Consider the following 21,151-nt stretch of genomic DNA (forward strand, 5'->3'; position numbering starts at 1 on the left):
TTTAGTGGACACGTACAGTTGGTGCTCAGCTGAGTTAGAATCAAGTTGGACACCATCATGGAGCAGGCAAGCTTTACTTGGAAAGCACATAGCAGATCTCATCCCATTGGATTGCAGGATAATGTGGTAATGATCATAAAGCGGTGATCCATGGAATAGCCTTGGAAATAGAGAGGAACTGGATCAGAAAGTGGATATTTGTGGTTTCTCCTTGAAAGCCAGATAATTTATTTGTCTCCTTAGAGATTGGAAGGTTCATGTCAGATTTCACAGAAGACATTGAGGCCCCTGTGTCAGTCAGAAAAGGATACCATCTGTTGTCAACTTTAAGTAAAGCTGTGGGTTCCTGCTTGGAAGACACAGACTATAAGGGAAAGTTACCTAGTCATTGAGAAAAGGGGTTCTTTTGCAAAACATTAGTGACTCATCCTCTGCCTCTTGCTTGTAACAGAGGGTGATATTATTAGAGAATTTCCCCCAGTTGTCAGGGGTCCTGAGGGTAATTTCCATATGTGCTTCCTTGGTTCCCCCCTTTTTGGCAATTAGAGACACAATGAAGAGGGTGGCCACAAATAAAGCAGCCTCAGGTTGGGCAGTCACGAGCCCAGTGATGTGGGTTGCCACAATTAAAACAGCCCTGAGGGGGCTGCCTGTGAGTGGCCCCTCAGCCACGCCCACGACTGTGGCCTTGAATGGGTGCAGGGCCACCACTGCAACGCACAGGTAGTTGTTGAGAAGTCTCCTCCTGGACAAATTCTGACTTTACGTGGGTTGGAGCTTTGTCTTCACTCAGATATTTCCACAAAGCCTTAACAGAACGATGGAGTTGATTAGGATTAGCATCGACCCAGTCCAGGGTGTTTGTCTTGACCGCTGTAGCGACAGAGGGTGGCAGACAGCTTAATAACATGGAGTTATATAGAGCATTGACAGCATGAAAATACAAGGCTTGATCCCCAGAATAGTATTCTTGGAATCATTCAAGGAAATCTTCAGCAGACTCCTTACCTTAGGGCGAAATTCGAGGATACGGGTAAGATCAATAGGTTTTGCAAGTATGACGGATGCAGCAGTAAGGATATCATCCTGTTGCTGCTGATTGTGAGCTACAGCGTTGGAGACAGCAGTGAAATCATTGTAACCAATGCGTTCAGTGAAATGGGCATATTCAGTACAGGTAAGAATTTGTTGAATAAGGGCAGTGCCATCATAAACTTTAATTATGCTGTTTAGGAAATCAACGAACTGTTGAGGAGACCTGGATGCTGGTATGGCCCATTACTGAGAATGGACATAATTTCATGGGGCTTCCAGGGACAATAGACACAGATACTGGTGTTTTGATGGGGAGCACCAACCCATGGGTTGGCAGTTCTTTCAGAGGAAACATGCTTAATGCAGGTATTTTGGCTCCCGAGTCCTTGGAAGAGGAACTCAATGGGATTTCTGATTGTTGAACAAGTTGTTTTAGAGGATTGGTGAGCTTTTGATTTTTGTCAACTGTGAGTGTTCTAAAGCAACAGGGTTAGTAAACTGAGGAGGGGGTGTGGCAACAGGTGTGCCTACAGCAGCAGCATATGTCTGATGATGAGCCGCAGTTGCCGAATTAACACGAACCTGAGGAATGGGAGAAAGAGCAACATTAGCGGGGATAAATCCAGGTGGGAAAAATACAGGGTCGGCGAGAGGGGAACAACGGGAATTTGAGGGTTAGGTGGAACAACAGTTTGATAAGCAGGAGATTGAACAGTCTGTGGGGATATGGTTAGGGCAGGGGGCGCTTGGGGCTCTGGAATTGCTGATTCAGCAGGGGCTGAAATAATGGGGGAGGCGCATTAAGATTCACTTGCAGGATAGGTTGGGTGGGGGTAGGGGAGGGGGTGGCTATGCAAAGCATAGATAGGAACACCAATCAACTAGGTCGGAATTTTCCTTGTCTCCCAAGCCCAAATCAAAGCCAGCCATCGAACTGCAGTTCTTTTTGTTTACCAGTCACTGGTGACTTTTCCTTTTGTTTCTGTTGACATTTGACTCAAACACATTCATTTTTGAGGACCTCAACAGATTTCGTGGTACCACCATTAGTTAATTCAATTCCCAATTTGGGTGGCAATATCCTGCCAAGAGCGCAAAATTGATTCTTTATGGTTTTCATTACAAAATTGCCGTCACAGTCCAATCAATTGTTTCATTTTAGAGCCCAGGTTTCATCGCCAAATCAATCGCTGGGCTGATTTAACCAATTGATTACTTTTAGGGCCACCTTGCGGCCACTGCTCATCACCCAATGTCTTATTTAAGGCGCCAGAAAGTTTCCACAGGCTTTCGGTCTTCTCATAGAGAAACCATTAATAAATTCATTATAGACTTCTGCTTGCTAACTGTTTCAAAATCATAAACATATATCTTGGGAAACAAGCATATTTATTGAATATAAACAGGAACAATCAAAATCTTCCATTTAATATTTCTCACATTAGTAAAGAGAACACTATCCTTCGGGAGTTAATGGTGTGAAATAATTTTTGTTAAAAACAGCACAAAAATGTAAATATTTTATTTGTAAGATTGTTCAATCAGTAGAATAAATAAATGAAAATGTGCATCTCAATATTGGCTGTAGTAATAGGTATGATCACAAATATTTACAGCTTGTATCAGCAAAGTACGACAGTTAATTGCTCACTGTGTCACGGTAAGAGTTCAGAAACCACTATGTGTAATGCAATTGAAAACAGGGAAAATGAACACTTGAAATAGAAATATTTTTCCCAGTAAACCAGAACCTGATAGCATTCATTGCGGAACAATGATAAATCATGCATATGTTTCATTATCATGTCCATGTAAGTATTATTACCCAAAGCTGCTTTTAAGATGTCATTTCACTGATTCTTAAATAGACTTGAATGTTTTCTCATATTGTGCTCAAATCAATGGTGATATGTTTATATATTTGTGTATTTCCTTTGAAACTTGAGCTGAACATGAACTCACGATTGTCTGTCACCACAAATGTAAATGATCGCGGAGCCTGGATGTTTAGTTCTTGGAATTTTACAAATTTCTCTTTATTGTTTTCCCAGCGGTAGATCTGGGTGAAGGAGTAGTCACTCCCAAGGATAGCGTATTGCCAGTTGTTTACTCTGAGGGGTTGAAAAACCATGGCACCACGGGAAGGAAAGGACTGTTTCACCACAAACCGGGAGTTCTCCCATTTCATCATTTTGGAGTCACCTATGAATCTGTTCAGGCAAATGTAGAGATCATCATTGACAACAAAATGTTTTACTGCATACACATCTTCCATGTCTGGGATATCCGTGCGCCACACAAACTCCTTCTGACTTTTACTCCACTGGAAGATGACAGGACGTTGGGAGCTACTTGACAAGATTAAATGTGGCTTGTTAGCTATTTCAAGGTATTCCACATCTGTGTCTCTGAACCAAGAATGTAGACTCTGATGGGAGTAGAAGCCATTCCCATTCCACTTGTACACAGTAGTTGACCCAGCCTTTGATGTGTCTGCAATCACAAAGTACCTCTCTCCTTCTATTTCAAATGTTTCAATGTCATTGGGTTTTCTGATTTTGAAGTTGTCCACGTCTTGCATCTTGATCAACTTGTTGGAAAAACTATCCCTTTTGTAGATATGGGAGCCACCAAACAGCTGGGCCACAATAACAAACAGCTGAGCATCAATGATCAGTGGTTTGCAAAACACAGTGGAGCTGCCTACATCAGGAGAAGGAAGGTTAGTTATTAATGTGCAGAGAAAATAGGGATCTAACACTTATCATTGTTCGGGCTGTAAATTTTTGTGTTGGAATAATTGGAATAGGGCCCCAGAATGGGGAAAATAGTTTAATAATTAACAGCTTGCATAGAAAATGTCTTTAAAGCAGTAAAGTTGCCCAAGGATGTTAAAAACAAAATTTCACACCAAACCAGATTTAAAGGTAGAAGCAAATTACAGCAGATGCTGGAATCTGTACTGAAAAGAACAAATGCTGGAGATCACAGCGAGTCAGACGGCATCCACAGAAAGAGAGTAAGCTAATGTTTCTTGTTGTCTCTCCATGGAGGCTGCCTGACCTGCTGTGATCTCCAGACTTAAAAGGTCTTAGGTGACCAAAAGCTTGGTCAAATACACAGGTTTTAAGAGCATCTTTGAGGAGGAAAATGAAATAAACAAGCACAGAGGTTTAGGGAAACATTTTTAGAATTTAGGACATGGCTAAGCACTCAAAATCAGAGACAGGGAAGAGGCCAGTGTTTGAGGAACACAGAGTTCAAATTGTCAAGCCTAAAACTATAACAACTTGCATTTATATGCACAACCTTTAACAAAATAAATTACCTCAAGATGATTCATGGGAGCATTTTAATATGATATTTGAACCCCATAAGCAGATTTTAAGAGCATATGACCAAAGGTTTTGTCACTGAGGTAGGTTCGAAGGAGTGTCTTAAACAATGAAAGAGAATTGCCATCTTTAGGGAGGGAATTTCAAAACTGAGACCCAGGCAGCTGAAGTTATAGTCACCAAGGGTGCAGCAATTAATTGGAAATATGCACAAGTCAGGAATTAGAGGGATGTAGGTTCAGTTAGAGGGCATGTTTGGCTAGAGGAGGTTACAGAGATAGGGAGGGATGAGGTCATGGAATGATATGCAAACCAGGACAAGAATTTTAAAGCAGAAGCATAATTTCATAAATCATCATGATTTCATGTGAGAAAAGAGTACATACCCTCTGCATGAAACAAGGACAGTTAATATGCAAGTGAAGCAAGCAATTAAGAAGGCTATCGTCCTGATAAGCATGTAGAAACAAAACAAGAATATTCACCCTTTCAAGCCTCATGCTATCATTCAATAGCATCATGGCTGACGGAACACTTCAATGCCTTTTATCCATTCAATCCCAAAACCCTCTGCACCCATTGGTAATCAGAAATCTCTCAACCTTCACTTTAAATAGACTCAAAGACTGAGCTTTCACAGCCCTCTGGGGACAGAATTCCAAAGATTCGCCACCCTGTGAATAAACGAATTCTCATCTCGGTTTGCCACTGCATCCCTCTTATTTTTAAGTTGCACATCCTGGTTCGAGACATCTCAAGCAAGGAGACATCATATCTGCATCTAACCTGTCTATCCCTTTAATTATTTTGTAGGTTTCAATGAAATCACCTCTCATTCTTTGGAGGATATGAGCTATAGGGAGAGGCTGAACACGCTGGGGCTGTTTTCCCTCGAGGGTTGGAGGCTGAGGGGTGACCTTATAGAGATTTTCAAAATTATGAGGGGCATCGATAAGATAAATAGACAAAGTATTTTCCCTGGGTTGGGGGAGTCCAGAACTAGAGGGCATAGGTTTAGGGTGAGACGGGAAAGATATAAAAGTGACTTAAGGGGCAACTTTTTCACTCAGAGGGTGGTACGTGTTTGGAATGAGCTGCCAGAGGAAGTGCTGAAGGCTGGTACAATTACAACATTTAAAAGGTATTTGGATGGGTATATGAATGGGAAGGGTATGGATGGATATGGGCCGGGTGCTGGCAGGTGGGATTAGATTGGGTTGGGATAACTGGTCGGCATGAACGAGTTGGACCGAAGGGTCTGTTTCTGTGCTGTACATCTCTATGACTCTGAGTCATTCCTGGTACATAGAAGATGCTTGTGGTTTTTGGAAGTCAGGCAAAGTCTGACATCTTTGCAACAGTTCCTCAAGTGGCCTTGGCCCACCCCATATTCAGGTGCTTCATTAATGATCTTCCCTCCATCATAAAGTCAGAAGTGGGCTTGCTTGTTGATAATCGCATAAGTTCAGTATCATTCCCGACTCCCCAGACACTAAAGCAATCCAGCTTCAAATGCAGCAAGAATGGATGATATCCAGGTTTGATTGTCAAGTGGCAAGGAACATTCATGTCACACAAATGTTGGACACTGACCATCTCCAACAACAGAGAATCTAACTATCATCCCTTGACATTCAATACCATCACCAGCACTGAATCCCTTTATCAATATTCTGGGGGTTACCATTGACCAGAGACTGGACTGGACTCACCAATGGCCAGGAATCCTGCACTGACTCCCAGATCCTGACTACCAAGGCACAAGTCCCAAGAGTTTGGTGGAATAGTGTCCACTTGCTTGGATGACTGCAGCTCTAACAACATTTAAGAAGTTTCATACTATCCAGGACAAAGCAGCCCATTTGAATGACACCACATCCACAAACATCCATCACCAGTGCTCAATAAAAACAGTATGAACCATCTACAAGTTAGTGAGGACCGATGGAGCTACTGAGTCTGAAAGAAGGCTTCACAAAGATGTGGTGTGGATTGCAGACCACAATGAAGAAGTTTCTGGTCCCATGTTTACACTGATCTGGTGCTGACACGACTTTCTTTGGGGTTCGGCCCTGGGTTTATAGCCGCCATCATTATAGGGGTCAATGGCCAGGGAGGCATCTGTTTTACTCCTTCTCTAACTTGACTGATGTGCGCAATCTTTTCACCTTATTAGAAAATTGCACTAGAGAGGGTGCAGAGGAAATTAATGAAGATGTGGCCAAGTTTGGAGAAATTCAGCCATAAGGAAAAATTGTACAGGTTGGGGTTGTTCACCTTGAACAAAGGAGGCAAAGAGTAGATTCGGTCAAGATAATATAAAAGTGGTAGGGGCCTGAATAGAGGGATAGGAAGGACCTTAGCAAGAAGGTTAATGACTAGAGTACATGGATTTAAAGTGATGAGTAGGAAGATTAGAGGGGAGATTAGGAAATGTGGTTTCACCTGAAGGGTGGTAGAGATCTGGAATTCACTGCTTGAAGGGGGAATAAAGACAGAAAACCTCAACTATTTTAAAAAGTGTCTGGATCTGAACCTCAATTGTTGTAATTCGCAGGATTATAATCTAAATGCTGGGAAGTGTGAAAAGACTGGGAGGCTTGATTTTCAGCAGCACATACACGATTGGCCATTCTACATTGCTCTGCAGAAGTTCACCAAGGCAACTTAGACAACACCTTTGAAATCTGCAACCAATACCATCAAGAAGGGCAAAGGCAGCCTATACATGGGACCACCACCACCCACAAATTCCCTTCCAAGACATTCACCATCCTATGTAGGATTTATATTGCCATTCCTTCAATGTCACTGGGTCAAAATCTTAGAACTCCCTCCCTCACAGCAAATGGACAGGAGGAATTCAAGAAGACAGTGCTCCACTATCTTCTCAAGGACAATTCATGATACGCAATAAACACCAGCACACATATCAATGTCTACATTCCATCAATGAATAAAAATCTCTTCAGCCAGAGGTGTGAATTGTAATGTTCTCAGCCTCCTTTGGATTCCACCAGTATCACACATTCTATTCTTCATCCAGTTCGTATCACTCTACTTGATATCAAGAAACAAATCAAGCATTGGACACTGAAAAGACTATGTGCCCTGACATTAGTACTGAAGATCTGTGTTCCAGAATTTGCCACGCCCTTAGCCAAGCAGTTCCAGTAAAGCTATAATGATGACAACTAGCCAGCGATGTGGAAAATTGCATGGGTATGTTCTGTATACAAAAGCAGGACAAATCTAACTTTGCCAATTACTGGGCCTTCAGCCTATTCTTGTGTTATCAATAAACTGATGGATACTGTCAACAACAGTGCTATCAAGCAGCATTTGCTAAGTAATATCCTGCTCACTGCCCACAGAAGCTAAATTTGTATTCCACCAGGGCCACTCAGCACCTGACCTTATTACAGCCTTGGTTCAAACATAGACAAAAGAACTGAACTCCAGAGATGAGATGAAAGTGACTGCCCCTGACATCAAGGCCATATTTTCACCAGACATAGCATCAGAAAGTCCTACCAAAACTGGAATCAATGACTCCAGAATCAGAGATTAACTCCCTGCTGCTTGGAATCATACTTAGCAGAAAGGTGGTGGGTCAGTCGGCTCAGCTACAAGACATCACTGAGTCAAAATCTTGGAACTCCCTCTCTAAAAGCACTACGGTGTACCAACACCAGATGGACTGCAGCAGTTCAAGAAGGCACTTCACCACCACCTTCTCAAAGGCAATAAAGAATTTATAATAAATACTGACCCAATCAGCAGCTCCCATATACCCTGAATGAATGAAACCAAAATAAGAATGGGATCCAAGGTAAAAGCAGTCCCAGCCAGCTAGATAATTATGGAGAGGAGTTTGAAGAGGATGTCAAAACTGAAGGGAGGATGAGGAGGAATGGTTACTTTTGTCATTTGTGACTTCGATAATAGCTGTTTAAGCACTATGTTAGAGGTGTAAACCAGATTCCAAGAATTCAAGCATGCAGTTCCTGAAAAGGTGGAAACAGGATTGAAAAAAGCCTCACAGTTAAAGACTTTGGAAAGAAAACGTAGGTTTAAGATGGACAGTAGTTTGCAAGGACCTTGGATTAAAAGGGTTTTTTTCCTGAGGAGATATTCAATAAACCAGAATGGAACAAGAGATGGGCAATATGTAAAGATGGAACTGTTAGCATTATTAGTTGACATGGGAACCAACATGTTGGGCTGTTAGTGATTTAGAGGGGAAAGGATCAAGGGAGCTTCAACAGCTCATTATTATTTCAACACAGATCACTGTTTCAGGGAGCTGACTATTTTACCAATAATGTTGTCATAATTTCTGAAAACCATCTCCACATGATCCCATTCAAAAAAGCTGCACTTCCCCACGATAGGTTGAGCAATAACAACATGGGCATCATTCATGAAAGTGAAGGCTTCAATGGAAAGGGACTGAAACTGTAGAGACTGATCAAGGACAAATTCTGAAAGAATAAAAAAAGACAGAAATTAATTGATGTGTAAATTAGAGACTGTTCAGTTTTAATCCTGATGAAGTATTTGCTGCAATCACCTGTAGTTATGCAGTCGAATTCCTTCAGTGAGAGATTATTAATTTTATCATCCTGATACTCTGCCGGACTGGCACAGTCAATCTGATCAACCGTTGCATTTGTGCTGCTTAACCAAGCCACTAGCCATTTCAGTTTGCAATCACAATGAAAAGAATTCCCTCTAAGATCTCTGCAATGAAACATAATTATGGTTGAGAAATGGTCTTTGGAAATTCACAGCTGATGGAGGAACATCAGCTTTCCTGCTCCTGAAAACAAGTATTTACACAGACTGAAAATGCCAGGCTTAAAAGCTCAGCAATGCAGTCTCATTGCATGTAAATGTTCTAAATAAAATTAAGCTGCTGTACTTTCCCAAGCTTTCTGAGTACTAAGCTTGCAACATCAATGAGAAATACAGGGAAGTCAAATAAGCAATTCCAAAATACCTTCTTTAAACCTTGCTTAATTTATTGAATAAAGGAACTGTTTTCTGTTTGCCAAATCTGATTATTCTATGGGAATATAAATTATAAAGGTGCCTCGACAACATAATGGTTTTATAAACCAACTCATTTTCTTCACCAATGTTTTAAGTAGACATCAAAAAAGAAAAAAAAGTTTCATTCTTGAATTGCTTTACAGTAATTGTAACCGAACTTTAGCTAAACAGTTCCACATCACAACATCTGTTCTATGATAGAGAATGATGCAAAATTGCTATAAGTAAAGAAAGATCAGTGGGATAAAAGGAAATAAATATCACATGAATTTATTACATACATGTAATACAAGTACTTGTTAATGATTTTTTTTGCTCATAGCACAATATTTCCACCCAGTATCCATCCTCACCCTAAGAAAACACTTCATTTTAAATGGAACTTCATCAATTAGTGTTATGTCATTATATTAACACCAAGCTCCTGACAAATCCGATGCACCAAAATCAGCCTCCAGCTAGTGTAAGTTTCCTGGGATCAGCGATCTCAACAAAAGAATGAATGCCTGCACATTATGTTTTTAATGTTAATGGTTGGGCAATGATGAGTGTTCTAAATCAACTGTCAATTTAACATAACTCTTCTTCAAACACTTCTTTTTCTGATAAATTTTAGCTGGATATTGATCGAAGTTTCTTTCTGCTTTACTTTCTTTAAAATACATCAAGAAAGAAAAGTTTTCTTTTTAATTGGTTACAGTAGTTGTAATCACGTTTTAGCAAATCAGTTCCACATCACAATGCCTTCACTTTTTCTGTTCCATGATAAAACATGAGGTAAAGGTACTTACCTTTATGTTGTTAATGTCTCAGGTTTAATTCACCAAGACACAAGAACTACTTGGATAATTCCTAGCAATCCTAGATTGTGGGAGGAAATCTCATAAAGGCATTCTCAGCACAGAACTAAATACTTCTCAATAGCATCAGAATAATTAGATGGGTAAGCCGTACATGAGTCATGAAAAAAGACTTACTCTCCAGATATTAATTGACTGAAGAGGGACACTGAAATTGTATGCAATTATTTATACTGTTGCACTCCTGTAATCAAAGCAAAGAGGTTTTAAAGACAGCAGTGAAATGCAACAAATGTCTAAGTGACCCTCTGTTTTTGTCAATTCTTTTCCAAATCCTTCCAAGGCCTCTATTGAGGTTAATCCCAGATCATTATATATACAGAGATTCATCAAATTATTATTTATATTCAAAATCATTTGCTTCAAGAGTCATCAACTAACTGGGGGATTAACTTGGAGTCTTAAAAAATGTTTAAGTGTGGAACCTGAAAACTGATCACCATTCCTATTGGATATGGCTTGAGTAGAACAATAATTTGTAATAATAATTAGGATGAGTTGCTGACTCATCTTAAAAGAATGCTATAAAATCCAAAGCAAGTAGTTCGTGTTCAGCCATGCACCCACCAATCTCTGCTCTGCTCCAAACTTTGAGGAATCTCAGCAGAGCCAAGGTACAATAAGTAACTTGAAACTGGTACAGTTTAAGCCTTACCAAATTTAAGAAGCCAAAGCTACCTTCAATCCTCCCTCCAAGCTACCATCTGGTGAGCAAATAACCACACAATACTAACCAGTGAAGTGCAAGTATGAACCAAATCAAAGCCTCTGCAAACGTACAATAACCAAATAAATAAATTTCTCATGCAGCACACTCAAGGCCCGTTGAAAGAAATGCAAGTTGTACCATGAAGACTGCAACTTTGTTACTGCCAGATTGTTGCCCAAATTCTCGGAAGTCATGCCCTTTGATGACCAAAATATTCCCCAACTGAGCCACCAAACTCAGGGCAAAATCTAGCAGCATTGTGCTGTGTTGATCCGAGATCTTCAAAACCAGCAGTATCACTATTGGTATATGACACACATAACTCTGCAAATTCCACCAGTTAAACACTCAGATTACGAATGGCAAGAGGACTGTTTCACTGAAGATGGAAGAATATTTGGAACTAAGAAGCCCAAGAGTCCTAATACATCTGAAGAAGGGTCACTGGACTTAATTTTGTTTTCTCTTCACAGATGCTGCCAAACCTGCTGTGATTCTCCAGCAATTTGTTTTTTTTTCCAAGCATACTAACTCCTAACTCCTGGCCAGAGACCTGAAATTATTGGCAAAGGTAGATGACTTTGACACTGAGGACATCAGAAAACTATTTTCAATTTAATTAGAATGGTAATGTAGTATTATGTTGCTGGATTGGTAATCCAGCAACCTGGATTGATAATCTGAAGTCATGAGTTCAAATCCTACCAAGCAGCTGCGAAGTTTAAACAAAATTAATTTGGAATTTAAAAGTTAGTAATAGTGACCAAGAAACGACTGAACTGTTTTAAAACCTAGCTGCTAGCTCACACTTTCAAATGCCAAAGGAAAGCCCGTACAAAGCAGACACCCTTATTGTAGCCAATGATAGTTGAAAATTCATCAAAATTTGCAAAGTAGCAATTACCCAAGGTAGATGTATATCCTTCAAAATCATAAAAACCTGTTCTGAGGGTCTTTTAACACACACTGGATATAAGTAATCTCGCAGATGTGAAATCTAAAGCAGTTGATCCTTCACTTCCTATCATCAGGGAGATAGCCAACAGCAGTGATACCTCTCAAGGTGGAAGGTGGTTGGCATCATTGAAACATCCAGCTACATGTGGTGATTGTCTGAAACAAGGTCATCATCTAAAGCATCTGGAATGGAGGCAAGCAGCACTCGACCAATCTATTTTGCCTTTCCCTTGTCAGTGTAAAATGAGCAGTTAATCAACCTTGTCATGACTTGCCAGATGGATTTGTTTAAAATTATCTTGATGAACGAAATAATGTGCAGATTGATCTTGGAGCTCGAATACTGACCTTGAATCCCTGTTATATTAAAATTGGCACCTAGAGCTTCTGTATGTCTTCTTTCAATCTCCTAAATGGTAATGTTGCCACAATCCCAGAGGACTATAGAGCTGCACTCCCATTAGAGGGAGAGATGACTGGTTGTGAGTTTAACCTGCGGATCACCACATCTCAGGCAGAAAGTGAGGTTAGAAATGCAGGGCCTTCATTAGTAACCTCAGAGAGTATGAACTGAACACGCGCTGCTGGCATTACTCTGCATTGCAAACTAGCCACCCAGCCAACTGAGCAAACCAACCTCCACTCTACCTATCTCCAGCCCATAACACTAAACACAATATAGTATAAATCACCATTTATTCAGTTGCTGAAACGATTCTGCTCACCTTGCAGTGGTACATTAGGAGGCATTGAATCAGAGAACCTTACAGTGTGGAAGCAGGCCATTCGGCCCACCGAATCCACACCAGACCTCCAAAGAGCATCCCGTCCAGACCCAACTCCTAACCTATCCCTATAACCCTGAATTTCCTATGGCTAATCCATCTAACCTATACATCTCTGGACACCATTGGCAATTTAACATGGCCAATCCACCTAACCTGCACATCTTTGGTCTGTGGAAGGAAACCGGAGAAAGCAGAGGAAACCCTCACAGACAGTTACCCAAGGCTGGAATCCAACTTAGGTTCCTTGCACTGTAAGGTAACAGTGCTCGCCACTAAGCCACCATGATGCCCAATGTTGGAAATATTCCACTATCTAATGAAGTTTTGCGCAAAGAGTATATGCTCATTGTATTTGTGGGTTTTAATGTTATTGCCAGACTCCATTCAGTTCTTATATATTTCAGAACCAGATTTGTCTAAAGCACATTATGACCAAATTCCACAAGGATTCTCAATATCCTGCCACAGTTTTATTTGATGCAGTGAAATAGTATAAATGACTGTGCAGCAATCTTTTACAACTCTGTTTATGCCCCCAAAATATTTCACTCCTCTCAAAGCTGAAAACTCACAATCTCTTGGATTCAGTAGACATTGTGCAAAATAATAGCACTAAGAACCTTTGGGTGGGAAGGAGAACAGTGGGATTGATCTTTGAGTAACAGTGAATCAGTAGCCAGTTTTACACAATGGAACTGAAAAGCAGGTAGAGTGTAACATAGCTGGCAAATTTGGAAAATCCACATTAGAATTAGAATCCCTCCAGTGTGGGAACAGGCCCTTCAGCCCAACAAAGCCACACCAACCCTCCGAAAAGTAACCCACCCAGACCCATTCCCCTACCCTATATTTACCCCTGACTAAAGCTCATACTATGGGCAATTTAGCATGGCCAATTCACCTAACCAGCACATCTTTTTGGATTGTGGGAGGAAACTGGAGTACACGGAGGAAACTCATGCAGACACGGTGAGAATGTCTGTGTGGGCTTGCACAGTCACCCGAGACTGGAACTGAACCCGGGTCCCTGGTGCTGTGAGACAGCAGTGCTAACCACTGAGCCACCATGCGTCCATTTTGTGCTAACTCTACCTGCCTCCCGATTCTTTCATAAATTATAATATATCAGTGAGCATTTTAAAATCTTATGGCACATTATTTAGCATAAATGTTTGCAATACTATTAGATGAGTGACACAATCATAATTACAGGTCATTCTTACACATTAGTCAAGGCATCCAGCCCTTTGAATACATCCTTTGGAAGTGTCTTAAGGTTGTTATTTGCCAAGCTTCTGTCAAAACAAAAATTGAGAAATTGTGTTATTTACAGTTACATTGCATTTGATGTCTGTCAAGTTCAACATAGATCTACATTGAGACCAGCTCAGTTCACATTCTGCATCCTGTATAAGGTTTGCTACTTATTAGATTTGATCCTGCTTCAGGCAAAGTTACATTGACCAAACTTTAATCCATAAGCACTACAAATCAACCCTACTGCTTACTTGTCATACCTTACCACATCCATACAAAAATATCATTTTGTAGATTCCTATGAAATTTATGGGCACAAAATACTGATATTCTTTGTACTTGTAAGTATTGCTTCTTATAACAGTACTTAAATACATTGCCTGTTCAATTTTCTTTGCAAAGTTCATATTTCAACTGTGTGAGTTTTTCGTCAGGATCTTATGAACCTTCTGCCTGGTGTTATACCGTAAACATGAAATGCAATGATTTGATAGCTCTAAGATGGTAGAAGAGCTGTTAAGTGAGAAACTGTTCGGGATTTTTAACATTTAAACCTGCATAGATGTCTTGTGTTATTAGGATCTAGTAGACAATCAATCTAGCATTCAAATACTGCTTCCAAATTGAGTTATCTACTTCTCAGATAGTATTCAAAATTATCAGAAATCAGCACATAATCCTGGCTGAAGCTTTAGTGCGGCACTGAGGGAGTCATACACCGTCAGACATGCTATTAGATGGGAGTTTAAATCAATCCTAATCTGCCCTCCGAAGTGTACAAACAAAGATTCCGTGGCATTATTCAAAGAAGAGCTGGGGAGTTCTTCTAGTGTCCCTCCCTCAACTGACATCACAAAAGAATGTTCAATTATTCATCAAAATCATTTTCACTTGTGACACCATGCTATGCTCAAATGGTTACCATATTTTTATTACAGCAGTGACAGGACATAAATTAAAATACATTTAGTCATTTGTAATAGAGAATTTGAGTATTGTTGAAAAAAGAAACATGATGTTGAAGCCTTTTGTCTTGCATTCATCAAAACAAATGCAAGAATGCCAAATTTCAAAGGGAACAACAATTTGTACTGCGTGAGGCAATAGTGCAACATTTAAAGCAGCCATTCTACACTGCAACTATGCAGCATCAACACAAATGGTACCTTCCCCTAACAAGATGCTGCCATCAAACCAAAATAACATTTTCCTAACACAAAATCAAGCAGAATGGTATATGAATGTCAATGCTAATTTAATGCCAAGAACATCATCCACATGTTCCAGTGACTGGTGAATTGTATCAACCTGTTCTTTCAATTGTTAACAGTAGTCTCTTACTGATAGTACTTAATCAGCCCATGATTGCAAATCTCAAGAATATAATTTCTAATATTCTCCACTGTGATCCTTTGGCCAATTATCTTGCCAACTTATCGATTTACGAACCAATCATCACCCTTGTCTCATGCAGTAGAATTTGAAATTTGGCATTCATACATTTATCCTGATAAGTGTAAGGTGAGAAGCTTCATCAGCACATATCATTTCTCAGCAATAAATGTATATTATTAGCTGCAAAACTCTTTGTGACATTCTGAAGTTCTGCATGGTACTAAATAAATGGAAGTTGTCCTTTTCAATAACATTGATTCTTTACCCCTGCAAGTAATGCTGCTCTAGTTACAGCTGGAGGCAGTTTCAACAACTGGATAAATCGGTTTATGAAAATTAACCTTCATACCAAGCTATAAAGAAAGAACTTTATTTTATCTTGCAGCATCCTTTTCATTAATGTTCAGTAATGTACATCTCAGAATAAAGGGAAACCAAATTAAAATGAGATGTGGGTGAATTTCTTCTCTCAGAGGGTTTTGAGTCTTTGCCCCCACAACTCCCTATGGCAAGGAGTTCCAGAGTCCTTGTGTATATTTAAGGCTGAGAGAGATAGATTCTTGATCAGAACGGAAATCAAGATTTATGGGTAAAAAGCAGTAAAGTTGAGGTGAGAAATGTAAGATCAGACTTAAAAGGGACCTAAGGGGCAACCTTTTCATACATTGTGGTGTGTGCATGGAATGAGTTGCCAGAGGAAGTAATGGAAGCGGGTACAATTATAATATTTAGAGTCATAGAGATATACAGCACCAGAAACAGACCCTTCGGTCCAACCCGTCCATGCCGACCAGATATCCCAACCCAATCTAGTCCCACCTGCCAGCGCCCAGTCCATATCCCTCCAAACCCTTCCTATTCATATACCCATCCAAATGCCTCTTAATGGGTACATGAATAGGAAGGGTTTGGAGGAATATGAGCCAAATGCTGGCAAATGGGACTAGATTTATTTAGGATATCTTGTTGGCATGGACAAGTTGGACCGAAAGGTCTGTTTCCATGCTGTACATCTCCATGACTCTGACTCAATAACTACAGTACTTTGCAAATTTGTCTAATAACAGTAATTATTAGACGTTTCTAGTTTCTTTAGTACATGCAGTTTAATTCCAGCCATTTTAGACTGCCATGATCAGCAACATGCAAAGAAACAGGAGTCTCAATAGTTTTTTGAACTGGGCTTTCAGTTTTAAAGTGATTTGCTTGTTTGTCCTCGAGTCAGATATGCCTACATCATGCTATTTGTTAATTATATAGTGTCACATTCCTGAAAGTATACCTCACATTCCTGCATCAGTTTCAATGTCCCTTCTTGTGAACCCTGGGATGCTAATGAGATAAACCTATCCACTTTCCTCACCCACAAGTCAAGGTTGTGTTATTCCCTTGGTAAACCGCCTCATCTCCTTTGTTCGAATCTGCGTGCACTTACTTGAGTTTTGATTCTCCTCCACTCCCATCATATACCAAACTGCTCCACCAGCCATATCCCCTGCCTCACCTTTATGCAACCAGTTACAGCCATAAGAGTCATTGGAAGGTACAGCACCAGAAACAGACCCTTTGGTCCAACCCGTCCATGCCAATCAGAAATCCCAACCCAATCTAGTCCCACCTGCCAGCACACAGCCCATATCCCTCCAAACCCTTCTTATTCACATACACATCCAGATGCCTTTTAAATGTTGTAATTGTACCTGTCTCCACCACTTCCACTGGTAGTTCATTCCACTCACGCACCACCCTCTGCATGAAAAAGCTGTCCCTGAGGTCCATTTAAATCTTTCTCCTCTCACCTTAAACCATGCCCTCTAGTTTTGGACTCCCCTATCCTGGGGAAAAGATCTTGACTATTCTAGAAGATTAAGGATATTAAGATTAATCTAGAAGATTAATTCACATGGAATCCTTTGTGAGTTGATCAGTTGGATACAAAATCAGTTGGTCACAGAAAATAGAGGGCAGTGTGGAAGGGGTGTATTTCTGACTGGAGGTCTGTGACCCATGGTATTCCACAAGGATCAGTGCTGGACTCTGTTGTTACTAATCTAGCTAAATGATTTGGATGAACATGGAGATGGTCTGATTAGTAAGGTTGCAGATGACACCAAAATTAGTAGAGTTGAGGATAGTAAGGAAGGATGTCAAAGGATACAGCCAGGAAATAGATCAGTTGGAAAGTTGGGTTAAGAATGGCAGATGGTGTTTAATCCAGACGGGTCTTAGGAGATGCATTATGGGAGGTCAAATGCAAGAGGAAAGTCTGTACTAAATGGCAGGATGCTTAGGAACATTGAGAGATACTGGGACCTTGGGTTGCAAGTCCATAGCTCACTGAAAGTGACAACAAATGTGGAAAAGTTGATAAAGAAGGTGTACAGCATGCTTTCCTTCCTCAGTCAGGCTCTGAGTATAAAGTTGACAAGTCACGTTGCAGTTATATAATAATCCACATTTGGAGTACTGTGCGCAGTTCTGGTTGCCACATTACAGGAAGAATGTGGAAGCTTTGGAGAGGGTGGAGAAGAGGTTTACCAGGATGTTGCCTAAATTGGAGTATATTAGCTATAAGTGGAAGTTGGACAAACTTGGATTGTTTTTGCTGGAGCGTCAGAAACTGAGGGGTGACCTGCTAGAAGTAAATAAAGTTATGACAGGCATGGATAGGATGGACAGTCAAAATCTTTTTTCCCAGGGTGCTAATATCAAATAAAAGGGGCATCAGTTTGAAGTGAGGGGGAAAGTTTAAAGGAGATGTGTGAGGAAAACTGGTTTTTACATAGACGGTATTAGTTTCCTGGAACACATTGTTAAAGAAGGTATTAGAAGAAAATACAATAGCAAGGTTTAAGAGACATTTAGAAAGACAGACGAACAGACTGGGACTAAATGGATATTGACCATGTGCAGGAAGGTGGGATTAGTTTAGAATGGCATCATAGTTAACATCTAAATGGTGAGCCGAAAGGCCTGTTCCTGTGCTGTCCTGCTTTATGTTCTATTATAGTCTGTTATTACTGAGCTAATGTATGCAGGTAGCACATTTTGATCAGTAAAATGAAATTGGGCCCAATGCTTTGCATTACACTTGGGACACAACAATGACACTGCCACTGTCTTCAGATTTCAGATACCATCTGTATGTCTCTTCCACCTTATATCTATGCTGCACTGAAATTAATACTTACATTTATTTCCAAATCATGTTTCTCAGCACCTCAATAGCGCACATACTAAACTTCCCTGACTTTTCTCCTCCTCAAACAACTTTGAAAAAAGCTTTGTGTCATCCATTTACAAGTATTTAATTCACCTTCTAATTTTTTTTAATCTTGGCAATGCCTTGCTCTTTCAACCTTGCTTTAGTATCATTTCCCAATTGAAAAAAATGCCTCTTGACAAAACAGTGATCAAATTACAGTCCATTGATCATCATTTTAATTTACTCATACAAGGCACTTATGGTTCGCAATGCCATTTAAAGCTTTTCATTGGATTAGTGCATTAGAGTTGCTAAGAATATCTATGACATTATGTAATACCAACCACTGACAAAAGGGCAAAAGTTACATGATTTGTAACTGTCCCAGAGAGGATTCTTGACAGCTCAACTCTATAAAGTTGTTGATTTATTTCCTTTGACCGAGACAGAGCTTTACTATCTCCCCTGAGAAGCTTCTAAGATTAGCATCGTCAAATAACCATGGCCCTGATTCTTATTATTACACTACTTAGTCCAGGACAGGTAGGACAGGAAGCCTGTGACAGAGCACTGACCTTCTATACTGACCTATAGTTCAATTTTGCAAATTTCACTGAAAGACAAAATAAAGAATTAGTGAGTGATTGAAAAATGATGAATAGTAAAATACTCCTCTAGAAAATAACCAAGCCACAAAAATGTCTATTCTCAAAATGTACATTAATATTGAAAAAATGGCATACTCTAACATAGAATATTTCCAGTGTAAGTAATCTACTCACTCCCACCCCTTCCATCCAATTACATGACACTTTCTTTTCCTATTTTCTCTACCATGCAGCTTTGTAGTCGCCTGCACAAGATCACCAGATTGTGGGGAGTACTGAATCACGTACAGACTTACATCTCCTTGGAACTGCATTTCAAATTACATTTACTTGAAGTTTTATTTTAAACTGTCAAAGCTAATTTTATAATTGTTGCAATCAAATGAAATAGCCACCCCGAATTCTTGGGGTTTATCATGGTAATACCAGAAAAGCACTGGTGGAAATTCCAGAGAAATAGCTTAAATACTATTTATGGTCATTTTTCACACATTTTCCATTGAACTTCCAACCAAGGTGTGACAGCATACCAGTGGACACTATACCAAATTCTGTACTGAGCAAGTACTGAAAATGACTCTATAAATGTAAGTAATTTACAATAGTTCACAAAGAATATTGGTATCTTTGTATTACGGAGTCAGAGGTGGTTTTATATATACAGAACAACCTCGATTATCCGACCGACACAAGCCGCGAGTATTTTGTTCAGATAATCAAATGTTGAACAACACAGTTTACCCAAGCATCAGGACCTGGAGATCATATTCGGATTTTCTGAAATTCAGATAATCGATGTTCAGATAATTGAGGTTGCCCTGTATATGTAGCTTAAAGGACACCACTTCAAACGTATGGGGTAAGGTTAGTGTGGCAAGTAAATTCATGCCACACAAATGCCAGACAATGACCAGCTCCAATAAGACAATCTAATCACAGTCCCTTTGCATTACTATCACTGAATCGTCTACTATCAATATCATGAGGGTTACCATTACCCAGAAACTCAACTGGACTTAACATAAATACGTGACTACAAGAGCAGATCTGAAGCTAGGAATACTGAAGTGGATAACTCATCTCCAGACCTCCTGAAGCCTGTACAAGGCACAAGTCTGGAGTGTGATGGAATACTCCTCACTTGCCTGGATGAGCACAGCTCCAACAACTCTCAAGAAGCTTGACACTATCTAGGACAAAGCAGCCTGTTTGATTGGCACCACATCCTCTTGCGTCCACTCCTTCCACCACCAATGCTCAATAGCAGCAGTGTGTACTATCTACAAGTTGCACTGCAGAAATCCTCCAAAGATCCTTAGATAGCACACTGCAAACCCATGACCACTTCGATCTAGGAGGACAAGGGCACACAGATACATGGGAACACTACTACCTGCAAATTCCCCTCCAAGCTTGAATTTAAAATCCATCACCATTCCCTCACTGGCACTGGGTGAAAATCCTGGAATTCCTTCCCTAACAGCATTGTGGGTGTACATACAACACGTTGACTACAGTGGTTCAAGCTGGCAGCCCACCACCACCTTCTCAAGGGCGATAAACAGTGGCTGAGCCAGCAATGCCCACATCCATGAGTGAATAAAAAAGTGACAAGGCAACCTCCATAAACTATCTCCGTCGGTACAAAAACTGAACCCTCAAAACTGGTGTCCTTCTGTAACACATGCTACTCATGTAATCAACTAAGCTAACCAATCCTGTGAATCTTTGTGGGGCATCAACCCTAGTATCAGCTGGTTGGACCAATACTATTGGTATTAGATCAAATGGCTTGTTTCTATGCTGCAAGTTCAATATAATTTTAAGCAACTTTGAATAATTTTGATAATACTTGTAATGAGTATTGTGTGAATTTTTTATATGGTATCCTATTTCCAGTATAGCTTGTACAATAATTGTTTCAGCACAACACAAGATGTTGTTGGT

At 40.1% G+C, this 21,151-nt stretch overlaps 1 protein-coding gene across 1 annotated transcript in view; it reads right to left on the reverse strand.

Annotated features, from left to right (window-relative positions):
• Window positions 1-2,413: 2,413 nt before the first annotated feature.
• LOC140476894 (leucine-rich glioma-inactivated protein 1-like) overlaps window positions 2,414-21,151 on the reverse strand; it is a 29,349-nt gene continuing 10,611 nt past the window's right edge. Inside the window, exons 5-8 of the mRNA XM_072569790.1 lie at window positions 13,963-14,034; window positions 8,944-9,113; window positions 8,690-8,854; window positions 2,414-3,738 (exon numbers count right to left, since the gene is read on the reverse strand). Of these exons, the coding sequence (XP_072425891.1) occupies window positions 2,918-3,738; window positions 8,690-8,854; window positions 8,944-9,113; window positions 13,963-14,034 (1,228 nt within the window). The 3' untranslated portion in view covers window positions 2,414-2,917. The remainder of the gene's footprint in view (window positions 3,739-8,689; window positions 8,855-8,943; window positions 9,114-13,962; window positions 14,035-21,151) is intronic.

Source organism: Chiloscyllium punctatum, chromosome 5, assembly GCF_047496795.1.
Source record: "Chiloscyllium punctatum isolate Juve2018m chromosome 5, sChiPun1.3, whole genome shotgun sequence".
In the NCBI taxonomy this organism is placed as follows: Eukaryota; Metazoa; Chordata; class Chondrichthyes; order Orectolobiformes; family Hemiscylliidae; genus Chiloscyllium; species Chiloscyllium punctatum.